Below are 22,474 nucleotides of genomic sequence, written 5' to 3' on the forward strand. Positions count from 1 at the left end.
CTGAGAGCCTCTTTGGCTTATGGGACAATTCCAGCCTGAGACTTTCTCTCTATTGTCCCTAATAAAGCCTTAAAATGTCCAAAAAATACTGAAGAAATAAATAAAACGTGCAGTTTTTCAAGTTGCCATCTGCTCCTGAAGAAGATGTTGTCTCAAAGTCTCAAAGAACATATTAAAAACACGGAGGAGGCATTCACTGATTGAATCAAAACCGCTTCTACTTTGCTGTTTTTTCACACCGTCCCTCTGAGCTACAGGTGGCGTTAACGCGCCGAGAAACGCAGCAAAGCACCAACAAAAAGGTCAGAGAAGAAGAAGACTGAAAGCCGGTAAACATGGATGTAAACAATGCAGGATTTAAAATAGTTCTGCAGATGTTTCACAGGGTTTCACACTATGAGTTTTGGTGAATTTAAACACAAGTTCTGTTTGTTTAAAACTCCACAACTTTAAAAGCCGACAAGAAACAGGAAGGAGGAGAGATTATGTTTTATTAAAGGAACTTATTGAACTTATTAAAATAGATTAACAGACGTATCTCTGTATAACACTCATGATGGACAGCTTTTTAAAAAAAAGAACCAGAGATATCGTTCCTTCCTGGCACCTACATTACCCAGAATGCAACTTGAGCCAGCAGACAGTTTGGTCAGAGATTGCAGTGTTATTGTTCCTCTCCATGTTCTCAGAGTGCTCAGCTCCACTACAGCCGCTGTCAGACATTTTAACAAAGTTAAACAACAGGAAAAAAAAAACAACAAAAAAACTACAGCTCCCATCAAAAGAACTACAAACTCAGTTTCCTCCATTTCCATAAACCTCCGCTGTGCTTCCTCCTGCATCACCGTCGCTGTTTGCAGCTGTAATCTGAGCTGTGGAAAGACTTTCTATCTGTGCTGCTGTTATTACAGACGTGTCTCGACTCGCCGCCGCCCTCGACTCGCTCCTCCTCTGTCGAGCCGTGACGTTCAGCCCTCAGACCTCTAGGACTTATGGGAAATGATGTTCATTAAAAAGGAAGCTGCTAAAAACAACATTAGATGTTTTTTTTTCCAGAAAACCCCCCGAGAAGCGAGACACGTGTCAGTTACGACAAACGTCAACGAGGTTTTCTTTCATCTGGACCAGAGCCTTTAAAGTTCTGGTTCCACCTCGGCTCTCTATGCTAGTAGCCTCAAACATTTTCAAACTTGTAGGATTTCCTAAAATGTCAGACTGTCCCTTTAAAGCTACTTTTTTTTAACCCCCATCCTTTCCTTCCTTCCTTCCTTCCAGGCATTTTCAGACAAACTGCAGGAAACCGAGTGAAGATAATACGACTGAAAACATCGATGTGGACACCCTGGTGATCTCCTCATGGCTGCTGGAAACAGTTTTAACCTCATTTGAAGCCAGAATGACCTTTTTAACTTTATAAAAAAAAAAAAAAAAAAAACACATTTTCACTGGTGTTAACAAGCAGATCTGAGGGCACGTGGTAACAGTAAAAAGTGAAGCTGGCTGGCAGGCAGACAGACAGCGCTGCCCTCCCTCAGGAAGAGTCATCGCAGGGTTTCCTGCCATGTTGCTCTTAATTAAAGCCGAACGTGCCTCGCAGTAATGATTAAAACCAGTCTGCAAACAAAAAAAATAAAAAAATAATAAAAAAAGCGGGACGGCTCTCTGCAGCCTCGAGTGCAGGAGGACAAAAGAGAGCAGATTTATAGTCCTCGGAGGCTGATATGTGTTCGCCCTTTTAGTCGGCGTCAACATACACACTTGTGTCTGTCTGCAGATGATCTACAGTCAGACGTGTGTTCGACCAATCAGAGAGCTACAGGAAGTGTTTACGTGGTGACATCTTTAAAATAAAGTGCGACGCGTGAAGTGAAGCACACACACACACAAAAAAAAATACAACAGTTAATTCTCAACGTTGTAAAAACAGCAGACTCAAGGCCCCTTATTTTACTTGTCGCGGGGCTTTAAACCATATCGCATGGTCTTCATCATCAAATGCGGGGAAAACGGTGGCGTTTTCCATTTATTCTCGTCCGTGTCGGCTTTGAATTTTGAGCAAACAGTTTGAACGTCAACAGCTTTGGGACGACTGAGCATCTATCTGCTGATGAAGACCATGTGATGAGGTGGAAAGCTCTGGACTTCAACTGGAGAGTGTTATAATATTTAGAAGTATAAAATGGTATAAAATGGAAATACTCAAGTAAAGTACCTCAATTATACTTGATTAGAGCTGCAACTAACGATTAGTTTCACTATCGATTAATCCGCCCGTTATTGTAGAATTGATTCGTCGGTTTTTATCTAGAGTCCAATGTGACGTCTTCAAATGTCTTGTTTGTTCTGAGCAACAATCCACAACCCAAAAGATATTTTATTTACTGTGATGTAAGACAAGGAAAAGCAGCCAAGCTTCCCATTTGAGAAGCTTAATAGTTGCTGATTAATGTTGTGTTGCTCGACAGATCGTTTCAGTCCTCTAAGACTTTCTGCTGTGCGGTGCACTGTGAGATCATTTTAACACTTTTTCCAGGGTTGAAGGTGCGTTTTGTTTTGTCATATTTCCAATGTGAACGTACCACAAACTCAAAAAACACTGGCATCAATCTCAATCTGGGTCAATCTGGCAGCGATTTCTCTATAATGCTCTAAAGAAAATGTCAGAAAATAGTGAGAAATGCCAAAAAAAGCCCAAGATGATCTCTCAATTTGTCCAACCAACACCCCAAGAACTCGAATATATTCACTTTAGAATCACATAAGACCAAGAAAAGCAATAAAAACTCACAATTTAGAAGCTGGAAAAGGAGATTTTTTTTTGGCATCTTTGCTTGAAAAACAAAGTTGATCACCTTTATCATTGATCTGTGAGATCATTTTAACACCTTCCAGTTTGAAGGTAGACTTCATTTCATCACTCAAAAACCCCAAAATATTCACTTTACAATCACATAAGACAAAAAAGCCCAAAAAAACTCACAATTTAGAGGCTGGAACTAGAGATTATTTGGTGTTTTTGCTGAAAAATGACGATTAATTGTTTTACAAATAGTTTCAGCGTCAGAATAAGTGTTTGGCGCTGAACTCTGACGCCGTGCAGGTTATTATCTAGTTAAGGCTTCCTTCAGTGTTCAGAGACAAAAGAAAGATAAAACAGGAGGAAGCTGTTTAAACGTATAGATCGGCCTCAGAAAAGGAGAAGCTGTGGTTGAGCCTGGAGGGAACTCTCGGTCCTTTACACCAGTCCGCTCTGTTAAAACCACCAGTTAGTCCAGCAGAAATCCCTAAACCTTCCCCGGGTTTAATCAGCGCTGCAGGAGCCTGTAATGAGCCATCGTGGGATTAGCCCGAGTTTGGTCGGAGTTGCTGGGAAAGTTCGGTCTCCGTGTGAGGAAAAAAAAAAAAAACCCTACGGAGGGGTGAATGTGACCACCACTCCCAGAAATCTGTAGCCCCGGGCCAGCAGGAGGAGGGCGGTGGGTGGATGGATGGGTGGATGGATGGGTGGATGGATGGATGGATGGATGGACGGATGGAGCGCCGGCCTCCCTGCCTCCCACCAGAGACGTCCAACAGCTTCTCCAGCCTCTCAAATGTCCAATTACTGAGCAGAGCTGATGTATAACACAGAGCGGTTCTAGCAGCGCGGGCCGACCGTTGACCCACACTGACTAATGTTTGTGCAAAAAAGGAAATTAGTGCAGAAAAAAAAAAAGACTTAAACGGTTTTTAACTGGACTGGAAACAGATTCTGCACCAGTTACAGCAGCTTTAATGTCACCTGAACAAACAAAGACGAGTATTTACCTTCCTAAATACTTAACAACGAGCTGATTCATCAAAAAAACCATCAAGTATCTTCTTTCAAAAGGCTGTTGAATAATATCTTTTAGACATTTTAGTACTAAAGAAACCAGAAAATATTCACGTTTGAGAAGCTGGAACCAGATAATTTGGACATTTCTATTAAAAAAAAGGACCAATCAATTGTGAAAATAGTTATAACCGCGCCTGAACCGTGACATCACATCCTGTTTTGGGTCAAACGTGATCAAACTTTAGAGTTGTAACAATTAATTAGTCGATCGACAGAAAATGAATCAACTTTTAATAATCTAACGATTGTTTCAGACATTTTTCAAGCAAAAATTCCCAAAAAATGTGAAAGTTCCAACTTCTCAGAGGAGAAGATTTACAGGTTTCTGTGTTTTACATCATTGTGAACCGAATCTTTGGGTTTTTTGGACTGTCGGTCGCACAAAACGAGACATTTGAAGACTACTTCTACACTTCATAAACCATTAATCGAGAAAATAATCTGCAGATTAACTGATAATGAAAATAATCATCGCTACCAGCTGCAGATCGCTCTGTTCAACTGACTATTATTTTCATTAAGCATTAATCTGTTAGTTATTTTCTCTGTAAATCGATTAGTTGTTTGGTGAAAATGGTGAAAAATGAGGATCGATGTTTCCTAAAGTCCAACATGACGTCAGTTTACTGTAAAGAAACCAGAAAATATTCACATTTAAGAAGCTGGAATCAGAGAATTTGGACATTTTCTTCTTAAAAAAATAAATCAACCCTGAACCAGTACATCTCATCATCCAGTCAGATGTGTGATGTCACTACTTACAGATGTTTTCGTTTCTTGTGTGTCACAATATTAGTAATTTATGACCTTTAAAAACAGATCCGTCCACAAACACAACATTCCCTCATTAGAAGTGAGCAGACTCTGAACTCTGACCCCGTCTCTGAGCCCGCCTCTTCCTCCACATCATCCAATCACAGACGCCGTAGTAGCAGGTGAAACAAACCCCCACATAAAAAAAGCAGCTGCTGGCGGCTAACGTCAGCTAACATCTGTGTCCTCCTCTTCTCTCCTTCATCACCGCTCTCATATCTGTGAGCGCTACTTCCTCTTGCTCGCCATCACATGTGCACACTTACTTAAAATAATACCGTCCGTGTTTAGATGTGAAACTTTAAATACAGCCTTAATGAGCTTTACACGCTGTGAATGTGTGAGCAGCAGCGGTATCCATGGTTACAGATGCTGCCTTTACTACTGGCGCTGGAAACCTTTCAAGTCAAGTAGATGAAGCTGTTTCAAGTTGAACGTAAGACTTCTCAAGACCAGAAACAACCGAACCATTAAAGAAATAAACGCAACCATTTTCAGGATTGTGCAGACAAGTGTGTCTATAAACCAGCAGTCAGGTGTCTGTAATCATTCCTCCTGTTCATACTGGATATTAAAAAGATCCTTCAAATGTGCTTTCAATGGAAGTGATGGAGGCCAAAATTTAAAAGTCTGTGTGAAGCTTCTATTCAGCTTCATCAGTCTGAGTTAGTCATATCAAGTGGATATCTGTAACAAAAGTAACAAAAAGAGGAACTTTGGCACTAAAAAGACTGTAACGTTGAAAGATATCTACTTGATTTGACTCATTTGGACGCTGAAGCTTCATATTAGCTTCAGATAAACTTTGAAATACATTGTAAGGTCATTATGAAGGGATCTTCTAATGGTCAGTATGAACAGGAGGAATGATTACAGCAAGAAAAAACAGCTTTAATGCTCATTTAGGCTCCTGATTGTTGGTTTAAGACACATTTGAAGAACTCGTCCTTCTTGTCCAGAAGCTGCAAAACACCCTGATCAATGATGATCTGCTGTAAGAAATAAATGCGAAACAGTAAATTGAGCAGAGCTGTCTTAGAAAGGAACGAAAACAACTTCTCTCTACCTGACAAGTCAGTAAAAACCGGTGCCATGATGCAACGGAGAGCAAGTGGAGCAGAATGAGAAAGAATCAATGAATCCATTCTTCTTCAAGGGCCAAAAACACCATCGAGGATAAAGGTAGTTGATTTAGATTTCTTAAAAAGGGGAGAGACATTGATACTGAATCTATATATATATATATATATATATATATATATATATATATATACACACACACACGAGGAGGGGAATGAAAATGCAGTCAAACTCAAGAATCCATCCCATCTTTTCTGCATGTTCTCTCCAGTTATTTTTATTTTCTAATCACTCTTCATTTGCATTTACATCCGTCAACTCCAGAGAGCAGCCTGTTCCCCTCCTCTGATAAACACTCGCTGTTTTCTGGAGCAAAACAGGGTGTTATTAAAACGTGTTCTCACACACACACACACACACACACACACACACACAACATGGATGCTGAAGCTCCAACTCCAAACTGAATCCTTGTGCTGGTTAGTCCATCTACAGGCCTTCAAACTGTGACCATGAAATGACCTCCAGGCTTTAATCAAGCCAGGGAGAAATATTCTCAATAAATACTTGTGCGGTTTATCTAATTATATCTGCCTCCAACTGATAAATACTCGCTCTGTGCGGCCTTGAAGCGGCTTAAAGTTCAAGCCGAGTTTATTTCGGGGGGCATTGTAAATGTTGACAGAGCCTTAAAGTGTGCTTAGTTTTTTTTTTTTTAGCTAAGATCATCATTAAATCATTCCTGTGTTTATATATAATTCAAGGCTCGTTTAAGGAGGAGGAGAGCAGCGGTTCATATATGTGCGGAGGAAAAAGTAAAGGTCACATTTTGCAGCTAAAAAAGAAGGAAATCAGTGGTGTGTAGTGATTAAAAACATCGCTGTGCAGTGCTGACTGGGCTTTCTCTCTCTCTCTCTCTCTCTCGTTCCCTGCCACCCCTCCCCCCCCTCCAACCTCCAACCAAAAACAGCATCAAAGCAATCAAAATGGTAATGTTAGGCATGAATGGGGCCCATCCCCCCCTCCCCCTCCTCCTCCTCCTCCTCCTCCTGCACGAAACTCTGCAGACTTTTTTTTCCTCTCCATGTTAGAGGGGGGAAGAAACCACCCCCTTCTCTCTCAAAATGGAAGCTTCCACTACCAAACTGACAGGAGAAGAAGAAGAAGAAGGAGAGAGGAAAATAAAAAAAATAAATAAAATAAAAAACACACAAACAACAAGGATTCAGATTGAGGATGATGCTATGTCTCATATGTGGCTTTATACACACACACACATATAACAGCAAGTTTGATCGGTTTAAACTGCAACAAAAATCAAGCTCCAAGTGCTTCAAAAACTGCATTCCACAGGAAAAAGGGTCGATTAAAGTCAAGCAGAGGGAAAACAGGCCTCTAACAATTCAAATAAAACACAACAGCAGCGGGTGGCTGAATAAATTATCGACCTATTTTCATTGAATTCTTCTTCTTCTTTGCTAATGTGGGGAAGTTGTGTGCGCTGCTGTCGGGCTGGGACCGACCGGCGGGGCGGTGCAGGAGGAGCTGGCCGCGGTGCTGAACGCTGCCGACGCCGCTCTCCAGCATCTGCTACCCGGATAACCGACTACACATCCACAGCCTCAAAACAAAACAAAACACCTGTCTTCTGCTGGTTTTTTAAAGTTAATATAAGACACATAGGAGCCGTGAAGATAGTGGAAAAGTGAAAGCGTAATCGTGGGCGAATCAAATGCACCGCTGAGGGTCATGTGACCGAGAAGAAATAATACCAGCAGACTAAGTATAAAGTAACAAAACCGGGGTGGAAAAGACGTTAAAAAGCGACTCGAAACTGTCGTTTAACGTTTAAATTAACCGACCAAACTTCACAAAGTATGAGCCGGGTAGTTAGCTGAGCTGCTACCATCATTAGCCTCTAACGTTTACTCTCCAGAAACATGTCGACCTACTCAAAATGGACGCTAAAATTTTTCAACATTACACAACTTTGAGTGCCGAGACAAGAAGCGGGGTGAAGCCGGGCGAAGGAGCGAGCTGCCCGGCCTGGCAGGACACAATACACCGGGGTGGTGGAGGGAGGGGGGTTAATATAATAGTCCACTTTTCAACCAAGCACGTTGTTATGGCGAGTTGTACCAGGAGAAAAGCTTCCACAATGGGCACAGAAATGACCAAACAACCCTTAAATAAAGCCTGACAGATGAAACATATTAATATTAGATCTTACTTGTTTATCGCTTAGAGCTGTTATTCTTGTTTGCCTGTCGTGCAGCTGTCTCTTAAGCTCTCCATCCTACAAAATGAACAAAACATTGGCAGTGTAAAATCACCATTTTCCTTTTCTTTCTTTTTTTTTTTTTAGACACAACAATGAAACTTCACATCATATATTTAAACAGGGTTTTTTAAAAGCAAAGTCACGATGAGCTGCTGGAAAATGACTGGTTGTGATGTTAAAAAAAAGAAGATTTATGCTGATAAAGTTTCCTCACAGCCCGGATCGTAGCTGAGAAGCTTTGAGGAGAATATTAAGCTTTTACCTGTGGGTCCTGCTTCATCTGTGCAACTAGTTTGTAAACGATGTGAGCAGCGAAATGGGATTTTTACAAAAAAAGTGTCTCAAGTTTGGTGTGTAAGGGAGGAACAAAGCGGTGATGATGATCAGTTTCTTGCACCTCATAAATATTCAGGTCGCGTCCTGCTCGCCTCACAGCAGCAGCGCCGCATTATCTCCAAATTCTTGTTGCTCGGAGAGAAAACACCGACGACAATTAGCCAAAAAGTGCAGCGAAAAGTGCATTTAATCAGACAGAAGTGGACGTTGTGTCGCCAGCAGACATGTCGCATAGTTCTCCCCTGTCTGTCGGAGTGTTTTAACCTCTCATCCCTTCACATTTTCTCCCCTCCTGCTCTCACTTGCTCACAACACCAATAAGCGTAGAATAACACGATGTTTCATTTACCTGATGACATTGGATTTCTACTTTCAACGCCTCTTGCAGGCCTTGTAGTTCCATGTTCCGACTAGAAAAGCACTTTTCTCCCACTTTCGACGCGGCCGAGACGAAGTTTAAGTGAATTAAAGATTTTTTAAAGCGACAATAACAATTGAAAGAAGAACTACTCAGGCTGCAAAGCAAGTTCTCGCTTCTTTTTACAGGCTAGGACTCATCACCCACTTTCCGCCCGTCTTAAAAAAGTGCTCCAAACCCGGCAGAAAGAGCTCAGGCCCCGGACGGGTCCTCTCCAGATTACGGCCGAGCGTCGAGGGGTGCGGTGGGGGAGCGGGCTGTCTTTTCTTTCGATAATTTTAAGTTGAAAAACGGGGACTATATTTTGTCCGAGTCCGCGGCTTGATTTCACTTTGCCTGGGGAAAAGTTGCGCTTCGGCTGTCAATGGTAATTCTGAAGTTCCCGGATGGAGCAGAGAGAGCAGAACCCCCCCACAGACTGAGCATGCGCAGTGAGCCCGGGGAGCACAACTACTTAGAGCTCAGAGAGGAGTATTTCTTTTTTATTTTGTATATATGTATATTTTACTAGTATTTCATAACACTAAATCCACAAAACAACAGAAAAAAACGAGCAAAAGAACAAAAAACATAACAAAGCAAATATAATAATAATAATCATACCACTACTAGTAAATATAACAACAATAGGAAACATCCAGATTAATCATCCACTTCTTACTGGTACAAGGTTTTCTTTGCCAATTTAAATGTCTCTTCTTCAAACAACCATTTCAGTCTCTGAGTCATTGATATCCAGCAACTCACTTGTATTCTTTATGTCATTGAACAAAATATCATGAAACTTATGAAACAACAGGCAGTAAAAAAACAAATTTGACTTTCTTCTTCTAAAGCAGTGAATCAACTCGTTTCAATATGAGGAGGCAGAATACCAGCTCTAATTTGACCTTTTATTTATCATTTTCAGTGAAATAGTCATATTTCCTTTCACAATAAGTACACTGCTTTAGTAACTTAACAGCAAAAAAAACCCAAAGAAAATAAATAATAATAAGTGCATCACATTTATGGGGATTCAAATCATACAACTTAAACACTGGTCACATAACACTTTATGTCTCTCCTAATTCAGTTTCTACACTTATGACCCTTCATCACAGGTTATGACCTCAGTGTAGACATGAGAGGCCTAACAACTATAATATCTATTTTTTTCACAAGAAATAGTGCAGAAACATTTAGAGAAAATCCAGAAGAAAGAAATGGTTGGAGCAGCAAAGGTTTTTAATCTGTGACCCCTCGTTAATCTACTGTAGGCTGGAAAACAGTCCAACTATTTTCAAATAGTGGAAAGTATTATTCAAGTACTTAAGTGTAGTTTTAGGTGGCTACTTATCCATTTCATGCTATTTTATACCTCTGTTCCATTACATTTCATTTTTAACTTATATTTTGTTGTTTCTCATAACTTTAATACAAAAAGAACCTCATGTATAGTGCCAGTAAGGTAAATAATATACTGATACAACTCACAATATCTCTGGTTTTGTGTGATCTTTTACAATCTCTTCAATCAGAAACAGGTTTATTGCCAAGTAGGTTTGCACATACAAAGAATTTGCTGTGGTGTTGTGGTGCATAATCAAAAAACAGAAGATAAGAGAACAACCTCCAGCACCCACTTTGTTCCATTGCCTTCTAATTGTGTTCTTAGTTGCTGCTATCAGGGCTCTAAGATAGCCTATTGATCCCCAGATTGTGCTGTTACCTAAATACAATACCTAATATCACTTTCAACACAGCCCCAAAATCTTTTCATTTTCTTACATTCCCAGAATATATGAGTGTGATTTGCATTTGTGTCTGCACAGTCTCCATCGTGATTGTTGTGTAGATGAGAATCTGCTTTTAGTCTTTAGAGGAATGAAAAATTCGACTGTAACTCTCCAACAGACCTCTGGAGCTGCTGGTTGTTTAAAACTTTTACGTTATGTGTAAGTTATTTATATATTTGACTCATGTTTCAGATGTTGTCTTGTGTTTTAATCAGTTCACAACGACAGCGAGTTCACCGAATTACATGTAAACATTATTTACATATGATTTCCCCCCTTTTTGTTCGACGCAGGGAGCTGTCTGATGATATCACGTTCAGTATGTTCTCTACCAGCTTGCTCCAGTTTACACTGTGTGAAATATTAAAACTGCAGACGCCACGTTTTACATGGTTGCACCAGTCAATCAAATGTAAATATTTTACATTATGTCTTCTGCATCCTTTTAGACCAATTTTGACAATGTTCATCCATTTGAATCACCACTGTAATTTAAAATAGAGATCTATAGGTTTAAATAATGTTCAACTGCACAGCATGTAATGACACAGTTTGTAATGACTATATGCCTACTGTGTGCTTGTTAAAATACATTATTAAAATGTGTCATGATGGTGACTCAGTTTATCAACCTACAAAGTTATATCAAAGTTGAGATCATTCTTTCAAGGATTCAAGAAGTAATCTAGCTCTAAATAACCTAAAGAGGTTGTGATTAGACATTTACTCATCCACTCTGGATTACAGCATTAACAAGAGGAGCAAAAATGGCAGCAGCATCATCATCCACAGCTACAATCATAACTCACTGAGTCAGAAAAGGAAAATGTGGAGGATTAGGAAACAGAAAATGTGTCGACGTAAAATGAAAGCCTCCAACCAAATGTGCCCAGTTGTAGTTTTTTCCTCTTCAAACACAAAGAGGCCAAATGTGGCAGTTTGTTCCCAGAAACAAGCCTCTCTTCCCCCATTTCTGTCAGCCTGACCCCCCCACACCCCACCCCCCCTCTTCCTCCTCCTCCTCCTCCTCCTCCTCATCCTCCTCCCGCCCTTTGCACTCTCAAACCGGGCTGCGATTGGTCAAAGCCGCTGGTTCAGCGCGTGAGGGGCGAGAGGGGGCGGGAAGAGCTAGCCAATCAGGAGTTGCGAACGCAGAGGGACAGAGCGACGAACCAATGAGCATTAAGAGAACATCAGGAGGGGCGGGGCTGCACGCGGGCTGTATGTGATCGGAGAGTTGATGTGAAATAGAGATGGCAGTTGGAATTATTGTCAAGCGAGCGAATAACTTCACGACAGTTTTAAGCACAAATTCTTTCAATTTTAACACGAAAAAGACGATTATATGTGTGTTTTTGAATGACTTGTGTTCGCATAAGAACCGCTATTTTAACGGCTGAAAAAGAAAGTAGCACCATGGACAGAGGCAGCAGCTCGAGAGACTATCAAACGGACATTACAGTTCTTTCGACGCCGCAGTGGAAGTATTTATTCATTATCCTTCAGCTACACTCCATTTGATTTATCAAGACAACACTTCAAACCCAGCGGAGTCTCCATAAACCACCGTTCACACATTCAGGCCCAAATTAAACCCTTTGACTAAAGTTTGTGGGCACATTGCAGCGTTGACAGAAAGTAGTCCCTCCCTGCTTTCCTCCGTCCCTCCGCGGCGCCCCCTCCCTCCCTCCCTCCCGCCCGCCCGCTGAAACCCTCCCCCACCCCGGCCAGGTCTGCTGCTACATCAGCTGCTACTTTTCATTTCACGGCTCAGCGGTGAAACTCTTGAAGTCTCCTCTGTGGTGGCTTTCGATTCCAAGCTGCTCCGAGTTTTTAAGCTCCACTCGCTCTGAATGGACACAGACTTTAGATATACAGTAGTTAGATACTGCTGCTGGTGTTTGTTTGTGTGTTTCAGGGCTGCAGCCAGAAATTACATTTCTGCCAACCTCCTAAGATTTTTTATTTTATTATTTTATTCGCTGATATCACAGTTCATATGTATTTATACACATTTTCTAGATATATCATCCCACATGCATGGCCGCTATAACCTTGTACCCTGGGGCAAAATGTAAAAGTACCAATACAGCAATGTAAAAATACTCAATACATTACAAGTAAAAGTCCTGCATGAAAAATCCTACTACAGTAAAAGTACATAAGTATTATGAGCTTGATGTAGTTAAAGTATTGCAGTAAAAGTACATAAGTATTATGAGCTTGATGTAGTTAAAGTATTGCAGTAAAAGTAGTGGTTTGGTCCCTCTGACTGATATATTATTATATATGACATCATTAGATTATTAATAGTGAAGCATCAGTGTTAGAGCAGCATGTTACTGTTGTAGCTGCTGGAGGTGGAGCTAGTTTACACTACTTTATATACAGTTAGCTAGTTTAGTCCACTGGTTCCCAACCTAGGGGTCGGGCCCCTCCAAAGGGTCAGCAGATAAATCTGAGGGGTGGTGAGATGATTAATGGGAGAGGAAAGAAGAAAAAACAAAGTTCTGATACACAAATCTGTTTTCAGTTTTTGGACTTTTTCTCTAATCTTTGATTTTTGCTGAAATATTGGATCATTTGAACATTTATTGAAATGAAAGCATGTGAGAAGTTTAGAGGGAAAAATCACTATTTGGTGGAGCTGTTAACAACTCATAGACATGTGAAATGTGACCCCGACTACACACTGCTTTTTGTAAGACGTCAAAAGACAAAAAGGTTGGAAACCACTGGTTTCATCTTTAACAATGTGTTGTATTTTAAAAGCTTGTTATATTATCCATTGTGTCAAATCTTCATCTCAAAAGTAACTAAAGCTGTCAAATAAATGTAGTGGAGTAGAAAGTACAATATTTCCCTCTGAAATGTAGAAAGTAGCATCACATGGAAATACTCAAGTAAAGTACAAGTACCTCAAAACTGTACTTAAATACACATACTTGGTTACTGTCCACCACTGGTTTGTAATTATATTATTATACAATGATGTTGTTATGAAACAGGAGTTGATGGTACAACTATGTCTCTTAAATAAAGAGTAACAACTTATTCTAAGTTAACTAGCTTCCTAACTGACCTTCTGCACACTGTGAGCATATAATTCTTATTTACATATACTAAACATCTCTATTATATTTTATCAATTTAATAATATTGCCTAAAAACTGTCAAATTTAAAGATAAAACCCATACAAACCGCTCCTTGGGTCATCAAACATCCAAAATTTACAGATACAATACAGAGGACATGAGGTCAGCATGTCCTCAGCAGCCATTTATTGTCTGTGGCCTCTTTACTATTGGTCCAGGACACTGTGCGTAGGTGATGTTAGTCACCAATATGAAGCAACATTTCAGGGCTGAATTTTTGGTATTACAGCACCTTTTAAAACACAAAAGGCATCAGACTAATCTCACCTACCGAAGCTGACGTAAGGACTTCATCAGTATTCATGAGTTTGCCTCAGAGCTGTTAGCTCTTGCTCCGGTGTCGGGTAAATGTGTTATAAAGCAGAAATAATGTAAAGCTTTCCCAGTAAAAAGGTTTTTGCTTTCATCTTAAATGATTTTACCAACAGCTGAAATAATGAACTTACCTCTGGTTCAGAGCGTCACAGTGGGGACACACATTTATATTAAATTAGAAACGATTCAGTATAATTATAGTATGTTTCGCTTCAGTTGGCGGTGTTGGGTGTCAGTGCATCTGTTTCAGTCAACTTTTGGGCAAAGTAACACCTACCTCATCTTCCACCAAAATAAAGTTCAGTAATTCAGTTTCAGTGATCAGTTGAGCAGCCTGCAGTACGTTATTTGTTTTCCAAATATGACTTGTTAAACATTTCCTGTGAGTGACGACCCAGGTTGGGTCCAGGACCGGCCAGGCTTTGGAGGCTTATGCCAGTACTGACAGATGGCCGGTCCAGGCCTGGCCTGAGGTAGACTATAAGATAAAACTAATGTCCAGCTGATATCAAATCTGTCTGAGTTCCTGCATGTCCTCCTCTGACTGCATTTACAATTAAGATAATTGAAAACCAACTTTTAAAAAACATCCATCTATAGATCCACAGCCATGCTAGCAGCTCTGTGAGGCTGCAGCAGTGCTTTGAGCTAAAATGTCAGTATGCTAACATGTTCACCATGTTCACCATCTTAGTTTAGCTTGTTTGCATGCTAACATTTGCTAATAAGCCGTAAACACAAAGTACAGCTGAGACAGGTGGGAATGTTATCAGTTTTGCAGGTATTTATACCAAAATATTAGAGAAATTCAAAGTTGTACATGATGGTGGTGCTAGATGGAAAGTCAGAGGATCACCACTGTTATTATAATTCATCCTGAGGGGAACATGAATGTGTGAACCAAATCTTACTGTAATTCATCAAATTTTGAATCCATCAGAAACTTTGCTTTAAGTCACAAAGGTTAACCTCATGGTGGCACTAGAGGAAAACTCAGAGGATCAACAAAGTCAGAATGATTCATCCTCTGAGGGACATGAATGTCTGCCCCAAATTTTTTGGCAATTCATCGACTGGATGTTGAGATATTTCACAGAATAATGGAAAACTTTGACCTGCTGGTGCTGCTTGAGAGTCTGATAGTTGTTGAGATATTTTAATCTAGACCAAAGTGGTGAACCAACTGACCGACCAACATTAGTGTCCATAGAGCCGAGCTGTTAGCATGGCTAAAAGTAGCACTACACAAAACGTACAGTACCATATAAATCCAAAGTTTTATGATAACACCTAAAATGTCACTGATGTGGTTTTGTAACTCATCAAAGTTCATAGCTGAGTTACAAAACATCAACTTTTTACTGGGAGGACATGTTAGACCTAAACATGGGTGTTACTTAAAGCTGCATGGAGGAGCTTAACAACAGGCTAAAAACACAACATTTGACATATTATCACCATGTAAATTATAATGGCTAACATGTTAGCAAATGGCTAATACATCCAGCAGACACAGATCAACATGATCATCCCATTCAACTTTAATTTTAACTGAAGTCGCCAAACTGATTCAACTTAAATGACCAGTGTGTAGGATTTAGGGGCCTGCTCTCTATGTAGATATAAAGGACTCATTCTGCATAATGAAAACACTATGATTCTTATTTTCAGGTGATTATACATTAATTTAAAAATACTTGTGAATATTATATTCCATTTCTGCCAAGTCCATTCCACTAGATGCCAGTAAATTCTACACACTGCACCTTTAAGGTCCATTATTGATTTGACTGAAAGCTCCATTATTTAGATTTTTTGGCCACTTGTGGACAGAAGAGCTGAAGAATAAGTTGATGGGTATACAGCCCTGAGATTTTCTGGCTAATGAGTTAGCAACTCAATAAATTGGAGCATATTGCAAGTTTCTCTTTTTTCAACAAGCCAGTTTATTTTAACCAGAAATAAACCAGTTTGATGACTGGAGATACAAAAATAGTTTAAAGTTTGATACAATGATGCAACAGAACAAGTTTTAAAACACAAAAGTAGTTGTGCCTAACATGTTAGCAAACAGCTAGCTACTTCCACATCCAGAAAACAAAGCAACATGATTACCTAATGTTAATAATTACTTGTAGGGTTCCTCAGGGTTCTATTCTTGATCCTTTACAGTTTCGATATGGTTAAGGCTTCTTTAAATTATGTTTTGTGTCTACTTGTTTTCAGCAAAGCTGGTAAACACGTCTGACACATTTTCATCTTATAAAGCAGCTAACATGTAGCAAACAGCTGCCTGCTTCTACATCAAGCAGAGCAGCATGATCGTCCCACTGGAGTCATGTTTCTGTCCAATACTTGCTCTCTTTGAGCTCTGCTTTGTTCTCCACCAACTCCCAAGAAAAATATCTGACTCTTTAGTTGTTAGATTTTACACTTTCTTCATCGGCTAGTCGCTAACTTTGTCAGTCTGCTGTTTACTGCTGGACACCATGTGAGCTCTGCAAATCTAATATTTGTTCAATCAATATTTGTTTCTCAAGTTATTAAACCAAATACTTCTCTCTTTTTTCAGCTTGAAGTTTCTGTTTAGTTGAATATTTCTCTGTCATGCTGGTAAAAGTACACATAAATTCAAACATAATTGTTGGCCTGTTAATGGTTTGTTAATTATGTAGAAATTTTGCAAGCTGCTTGATGTTTGTTTACATGTGAGAGATAATTTTGTATTTTGTGATAGGCTTTTTGTCTTTGTGATTCTTTGCAGCTACTTTAAAGAAAGCTAAAAACAAAGCATTTAAAAACACGAGATAGCCCTCAGTACTGGCTGCCTCCTCCCTGCTGCGCCGCATGTTTCTGACACAAAAACACAGCGAATCATTATTGTGTCAGCATATTATCTCCACATGACGATTTCCAGCTGAACAATATATTTCTCTCCCATTCACAACAGCAGAATAGGACTGCCGCCGACTTATTTTTGCTGAAATACGACTCGTTCAATAGCGGTGTTGTTTATTTGTGCTGCAGAATAGCTCGGTTGGTAGCCAGAGCCGAGCCGAGACCAATCGCAGGAGAACTTGTGTTTATTTATTGGTGAAGTGAAAGAAGCTCTGACTGAGAGAACTGGGTCACCGCCTCAGCAGAGCAACAATTAATTCTGTCAAGTTTGTGTTGCTGGCAAAGAGTTGACAGCTCTGCCTGAATGAGATGCCACATAATACAGGTACCACTTTAATAATCTGTAATACTACACTTTCACTACAGCAGCAGTAGTTTAGGGATGCTGGAGTGTTTCTTTCCTTCCAAGCAGACACTCATGGCAGAATCTATCTCCTGTGTGGTCCAGGGGCAAATGTTTGTTGTTTTGGCCCATATAGAGAGCCGTAGTACTAAAACCTCCTAAAAATCCCATTTATATTTGCAGTAATTTAGTAAAAATCCGGCTTTGGAACAGAACCTTTCTCAACAGTATGTCGCGTGGCTCGCTTCATATGTTTAGATAAGGATGGGAGTTTTCTGAAAAACCATCTAATATCTTTTATTCAATATTTACATTTTTTTAATGGCCTTTATGAACATCGTTTCCCATAAGTCCTCGCCGTTTGCTCAACAGAGGCGACGAGTCCATTTACAGGCATGCGTGATGAGATGACGTCAGCTTGTCAGCAAGGTAGAAAAAAATCATCAAACGAAACGTTCAGAGCAGGTTGAAGGTTTTTGACTCGCAGGGAGCTTCAGTCACCCAAATGAGTCCAATCAAGTGAATTTAGGGTCAAGGGTCAAGTTTTTAGGGCCAAGTTCCCTCTTTTAGTTACGATCCTTCCACCGCAGCTGACAAAGATGGAATTTTTTACTACAAAAGACTGTAATTGAGGAAGATATACTTTAAATTACTTTATATGACAGATACACTTTTAAATACACTCTTGCTGAAAACAAGGACATGGATGTTCAGTTGACTGAAGAAAAATCCACAGTGTGTCCACACAGTCATTTAAAAGTCTGTGTGAAGCTTCTATTCAGCTTCAGCAGTCTGAGTTAGTCATATCAAGTGGATATCTGACACAAAAGTAACAAAAAGAGGAACTTTGGCACTAAAAAGACTGTAACGTTGAAAGATATCTACTTGATTTGACTCATTTGGACGCTGAAGCTTCATATTAGCTTCAGATAAACTTTTAAATACATTTTTGCACAGAAGGAGGACTGTGGATTTTGTCCTCCATCACTTCCGTTGTAAGGTCATTATGAAGGGATCTTCTAATGGTCAGTATGAACAGGAGGAATGATTACAGCAAGAAAAACGGAACGTTGTTTTAAGACAGACTTGAAGAATTGTGAGCCCATCCTTTAAGGAATGAATCTTGTACATTCCTGATAGTTGATGAGGTGTTACAGGCATGAAGTGATGATAATTAACGCACTCTTACTATAAAGTGTTACTGGATTAATAATAGAGATGCTGTTTGGTAGGTGGGGGGGGGGGACGCTTGTGTTGTCTCTGCTGCCAGCTCTCTGACTGCACTTGGCTGACATTTATGTTAACCTCTCATAAGCCCAAAGACACAATCCTTACAAATGTCAGCGTATCTTTTCATCAGCGGTGAAGGATGCGTTCTTGGCTTCTGCGCCGTCTGCATGGTGCGACGCAGTTTGCCAACCATCCATTTGGAAGAGCAAATAAAAATGTCAGTGCACCACTCCAGTGATGGAGTGTCTCTGCTGATATTAGGACACATTTAACTGTCAACCTCGCCGCCGCTGTTTGTACAACACACGTTCATATTAATGATACAAAAGACTCTGTGAAGCAGGTTTCTCTACCAGCAGGAAAATGTGGTGAAATAATGAGCAGGTTAATGGCTGAATTTGAAAATTGCCACACTGACTTTTCCCCCCTCGTGTTAATTTATCTCTTAGGCGATGCGCCTTTCTACCTGCTCTTAATTATACTGCAGCGAAGAACAGAAGATATTCAGGAAAAATAATGAAAAAAGCCTCCAAATCTGAGACCCTCCGGCTTATCATCCTCACTTAGAGCTGCTCGTCAGTGAAGACAATCTGCTGCCAATAAAGAGCTTCTTTCTACGACTTCTCAAACTACTTTCAGCAGAAACTGGAACAATAAAACTCATTTAATCAAGTCACGTGACCAAACTCTTCATGATGAGGGAACATGTGACTCACTGACGTGGTTTTAATAAGATATATCAGGCTTTAGATACACACACAACACTTGTTAGTAGATCAGTTCATTGATGGTTTGGAGCAAAACATGAGATTTGTTGACATGAGGAGAAATATATCCTTTAAAATATGTCTAGAGGGGACCTTTAAGAGCAAATCTGTTCATCTTTATCTATATACTCTTACAGCAAACCAAATTTTAGCAATATATTGCTGAATTACTGTGTATAGAGGACAATTAGTCGTTTCTCGTTGACATTGTGGGTTTATGTGATGTGTTATTGTGTGTAGTTTTGTGTTTTGTATGATGTGTCCTGTGTGTTTTTTTGCTTCGTACTGTTTGCTATTGTGCTTTTTTATATGTTTTAATTGTGACCTGTTGAAGGGGCTGCAGATGAAAATTAGCATTAAGCTAACTCTGGTGCAGCACATCAGCTGATAACGTTTATGTTGAACACTGTGCATGCTCCCAATAAATACATCAATAAAATATTTAGAGGAAAATGTAGATTTTTGTGAGTAAACAGACTTTTCAGGCTTTTATACTTCAGCTTTATGTTTTAAACAAAAAAAAAAAAATCAGTGCGTTTATTGTCAGGCAGCTTTTTATTCAGCGTTAAATGCTGCTCTGACAGGTTTAAACATTTCCTTTCATTTCCCTTTAAGTGCATCTGAAAACCTCTTTTTCTAATCTCACATCACTGCAGCGGTGACGCCGCCGCTCTCGGGCCACTCACTTGTTCTAAAGTTTGAGGATTAAACACGAATGAATTATTAATCAGCATAATTCAATCATCTCAGTCTGATTGTTCTAAACTCCCTTTAGTGTTTGCCAAGCCACTTCATATTAAACCAAACAGACAGTTTGTAATCAAGCGGCTTTAAAGAGTCTGACGGGCAAATTCATTCATCAGATGGATATTTCCCCAGGTGGAGGATCAGCTTCACAGGCGGTTATGAGCTGTGATCCGGAGAGCAGCAGCGGGGAAACGAGAACTCCCCAAAAAAACATCAGACGACGTGCTGTTAATGCTGCATCCAGCAGCGAAGCATCAAAGACACAATTCATCATATAGCTGCTGCATCTGCATCCCGTCTGGCTGCGGATGACTGCAGGCTGCTGACTGTCCTCCGCGTTTCATTTTATTTATCTCGTTTTGTTTTATTTGCAGCCCGGAGTAAACCATCATTCTCCAATTAGAAACTTTTACATGGTGGATGCTTTAGTGGCAGCGATTTTTCAGTTTATGTTCATGTTTCAGGGTTATTTGTTTTTTTGTTTACATTATTAATATCATAATAAAGGTATTTTCACCTTTTTTGTGTGGCCAAACATTTCTGGGTTTTGTTGTCGGTGTGTAACAAGTGATAAAGTTTCCTGGCTGGGATGAAGATGTGATGAAGATGTGATGAAGATGTGGATGAAGGTTGATTTAGTGCAGTTTGGACTTTAACTGTTGAGCTGAGCTGCGTTTTGGTAAAAGAAAGCTGCATGAAGAGTTTTGGAGAAGTGAAAAGTGTGTCAGCAACTGTAAAATATTAACAGTGTAGATTTAGATTTGTTCTGTTTATTCTGTTTGTTTAGACATTCAGCAATAAAACAAGTAAGTAAGTTGCAGTGATTTTCTGTCACTGTTGTAAAGATTCACTAGTTTTGCATTATTTTCTCCACTTCCTTTTCCATCACCTGACTTCCTGCCGTCCCTTTTCCTTCTCACTGATCTTGAATCATTTCTCCTGAGCGCTCTAGTCCTGTTTAAACACATCATTCATTCTTTGGTAAGAAGTTTATTTTTTGCGTTTATCCTTAGTTTTGTTGAAACAATATTTCCTTCTCTGTGTTCATTTAATCTTGTATATCTTCTATTTCAGATATAGACCCGTGTGTTGTTCTACAATCCACATGATCAAATAAATATCTTTTCATGGTCTCCTTCATCCTGACCGATGCTCATCACGATAGTTGAACTCCTGGAAGCCTCCTGTTATATAGAAGAAACACATTAGTTATCAGTGTCTTTTGTCATAATGACACAGTTTCGACTCGATCAATGATAAATAATGAATGGACGTTTTATTTTGGTAGCAGTGATGCTCGTCACTGTTCATGTTCAAGTCAAGTTTATTGTCGTTAAAACAGCAAATATACAGTTAGAATGAAACTTCACAAACATCAATATAACAAGACACACGTCGACAGGACGAGACCCGTCAAAGGCTGCAGGTTGAATTAATAAATATCATAAAATATAAGAATGGATGTTCCCTTTGACTGATGAACTGTCTGTTTGACTGTTTGAAACTGCAACAGTGTTTATAAAAACTGTTTCCATCAACATGAAAGAGTAAATGAACATCAGTGGAAAGTTAACAGAGGTGGAAATTCTTAACTTCTAACTTAACAATGATGAAGTCAGTGAGTAAAATGAAGGAGTTGCATTAAAATCTGGATTTCAAGAGTTTCATTTTTCACACAAAGCCAATAAAATCATTTTGATTTGTTTTAAACTCTTAATGGACAGAAGAAATGATGAGAATTAAATCAGTTTTTCAAAGTAAAGCTTGTAAATGTGTCTTCCTTTAGTACCATCATCAGCCACTAGAAGGCATTAGGTTGTTTTCCTCCCAGTGGTCCATACAGACTTTCCTCCTCTTCCTCTTCTTCTCTCATAGTTTGTTTTGTTTATTGTTTTTACTTCCTGTAAAACGTAAAGATAATAAATATTAAAATACATTAAAAATAAATACAAGAGAATCTCTTTTTTTTGTACTTAAAAGCTTAAAACGTCTTCTCACTTTTCTTTAAATGGAGACGAGATTTTGGATCATTAAGAACATCAGTTCTGCTTCCTTTTAATTTGTCACTGTACTAATTGCCGTCCATATAGCCAGTCAATTAATTCAACCTAATTATAGCTCCATTTGCAAAAGCCTAATTGACATGTAGACCTGTCTGCTGAACGGCCAATTAGAGGAGAGACGCATGAAATATTGCATGCATGAAATAAAATGATGGCAAGATCTTAATGATTTAATCAAATATAATAATTAATTAGAGGCAGGAATGAGATGAGATGATTACTGTAAGAGAAGAAGAAGTGTCTCTTCTTCTTCTTTTTATTCATTCATTCACAAACGTAAACAACAAAAGACCTTAAAGCCTCAAAACACCTCGAAAAGTTTGATTTTATCTTCATTTACCAACAAAATCGATAAAAACTGATAGAAATTAA

At 39.4% G+C, this 22,474-nt stretch overlaps 1 protein-coding gene across 8 annotated transcripts in view; it reads right to left on the bottom strand.

Annotated features, from left to right (window-relative positions):
- phf21b (PHD finger protein 21B) overlaps nt 1-9,286 on the bottom strand; it is a 112,636-nt gene extending 103,350 nt beyond the window's left edge. Inside the window, exons 1-2 of one of the 8 annotated variants that reach the window (XM_067581175.1) lie at nt 8,737-9,286; nt 8,001-8,066 (exon numbers count right to left, since the gene is read on the bottom strand). In XM_067581175.1, the coding sequence (XP_067437276.1) occupies nt 8,001-8,066; nt 8,737-8,790 (120 nt within the window). In that variant the 5' untranslated portion in view covers nt 8,791-9,286. Of the gene's footprint in view, nt 1-8,000; nt 8,067-8,313; nt 8,703-8,736 lie in introns of those variants that run through there. The other 7 variants (XM_067581174.1, XM_067581176.1, XM_067581177.1 and 4 more) reach the window with 7 other exon arrangements.
- Between the last annotated feature and the right edge of the window lie 13,188 nt (nt 9,287-22,474).

Source organism: Thunnus thynnus, chromosome 23 (assembly GCF_963924715.1).
Source record: "Thunnus thynnus chromosome 23, fThuThy2.1, whole genome shotgun sequence".
NCBI classification, from domain to species: domain Eukaryota; kingdom Metazoa; phylum Chordata; class Actinopteri; order Scombriformes; family Scombridae; genus Thunnus; species Thunnus thynnus.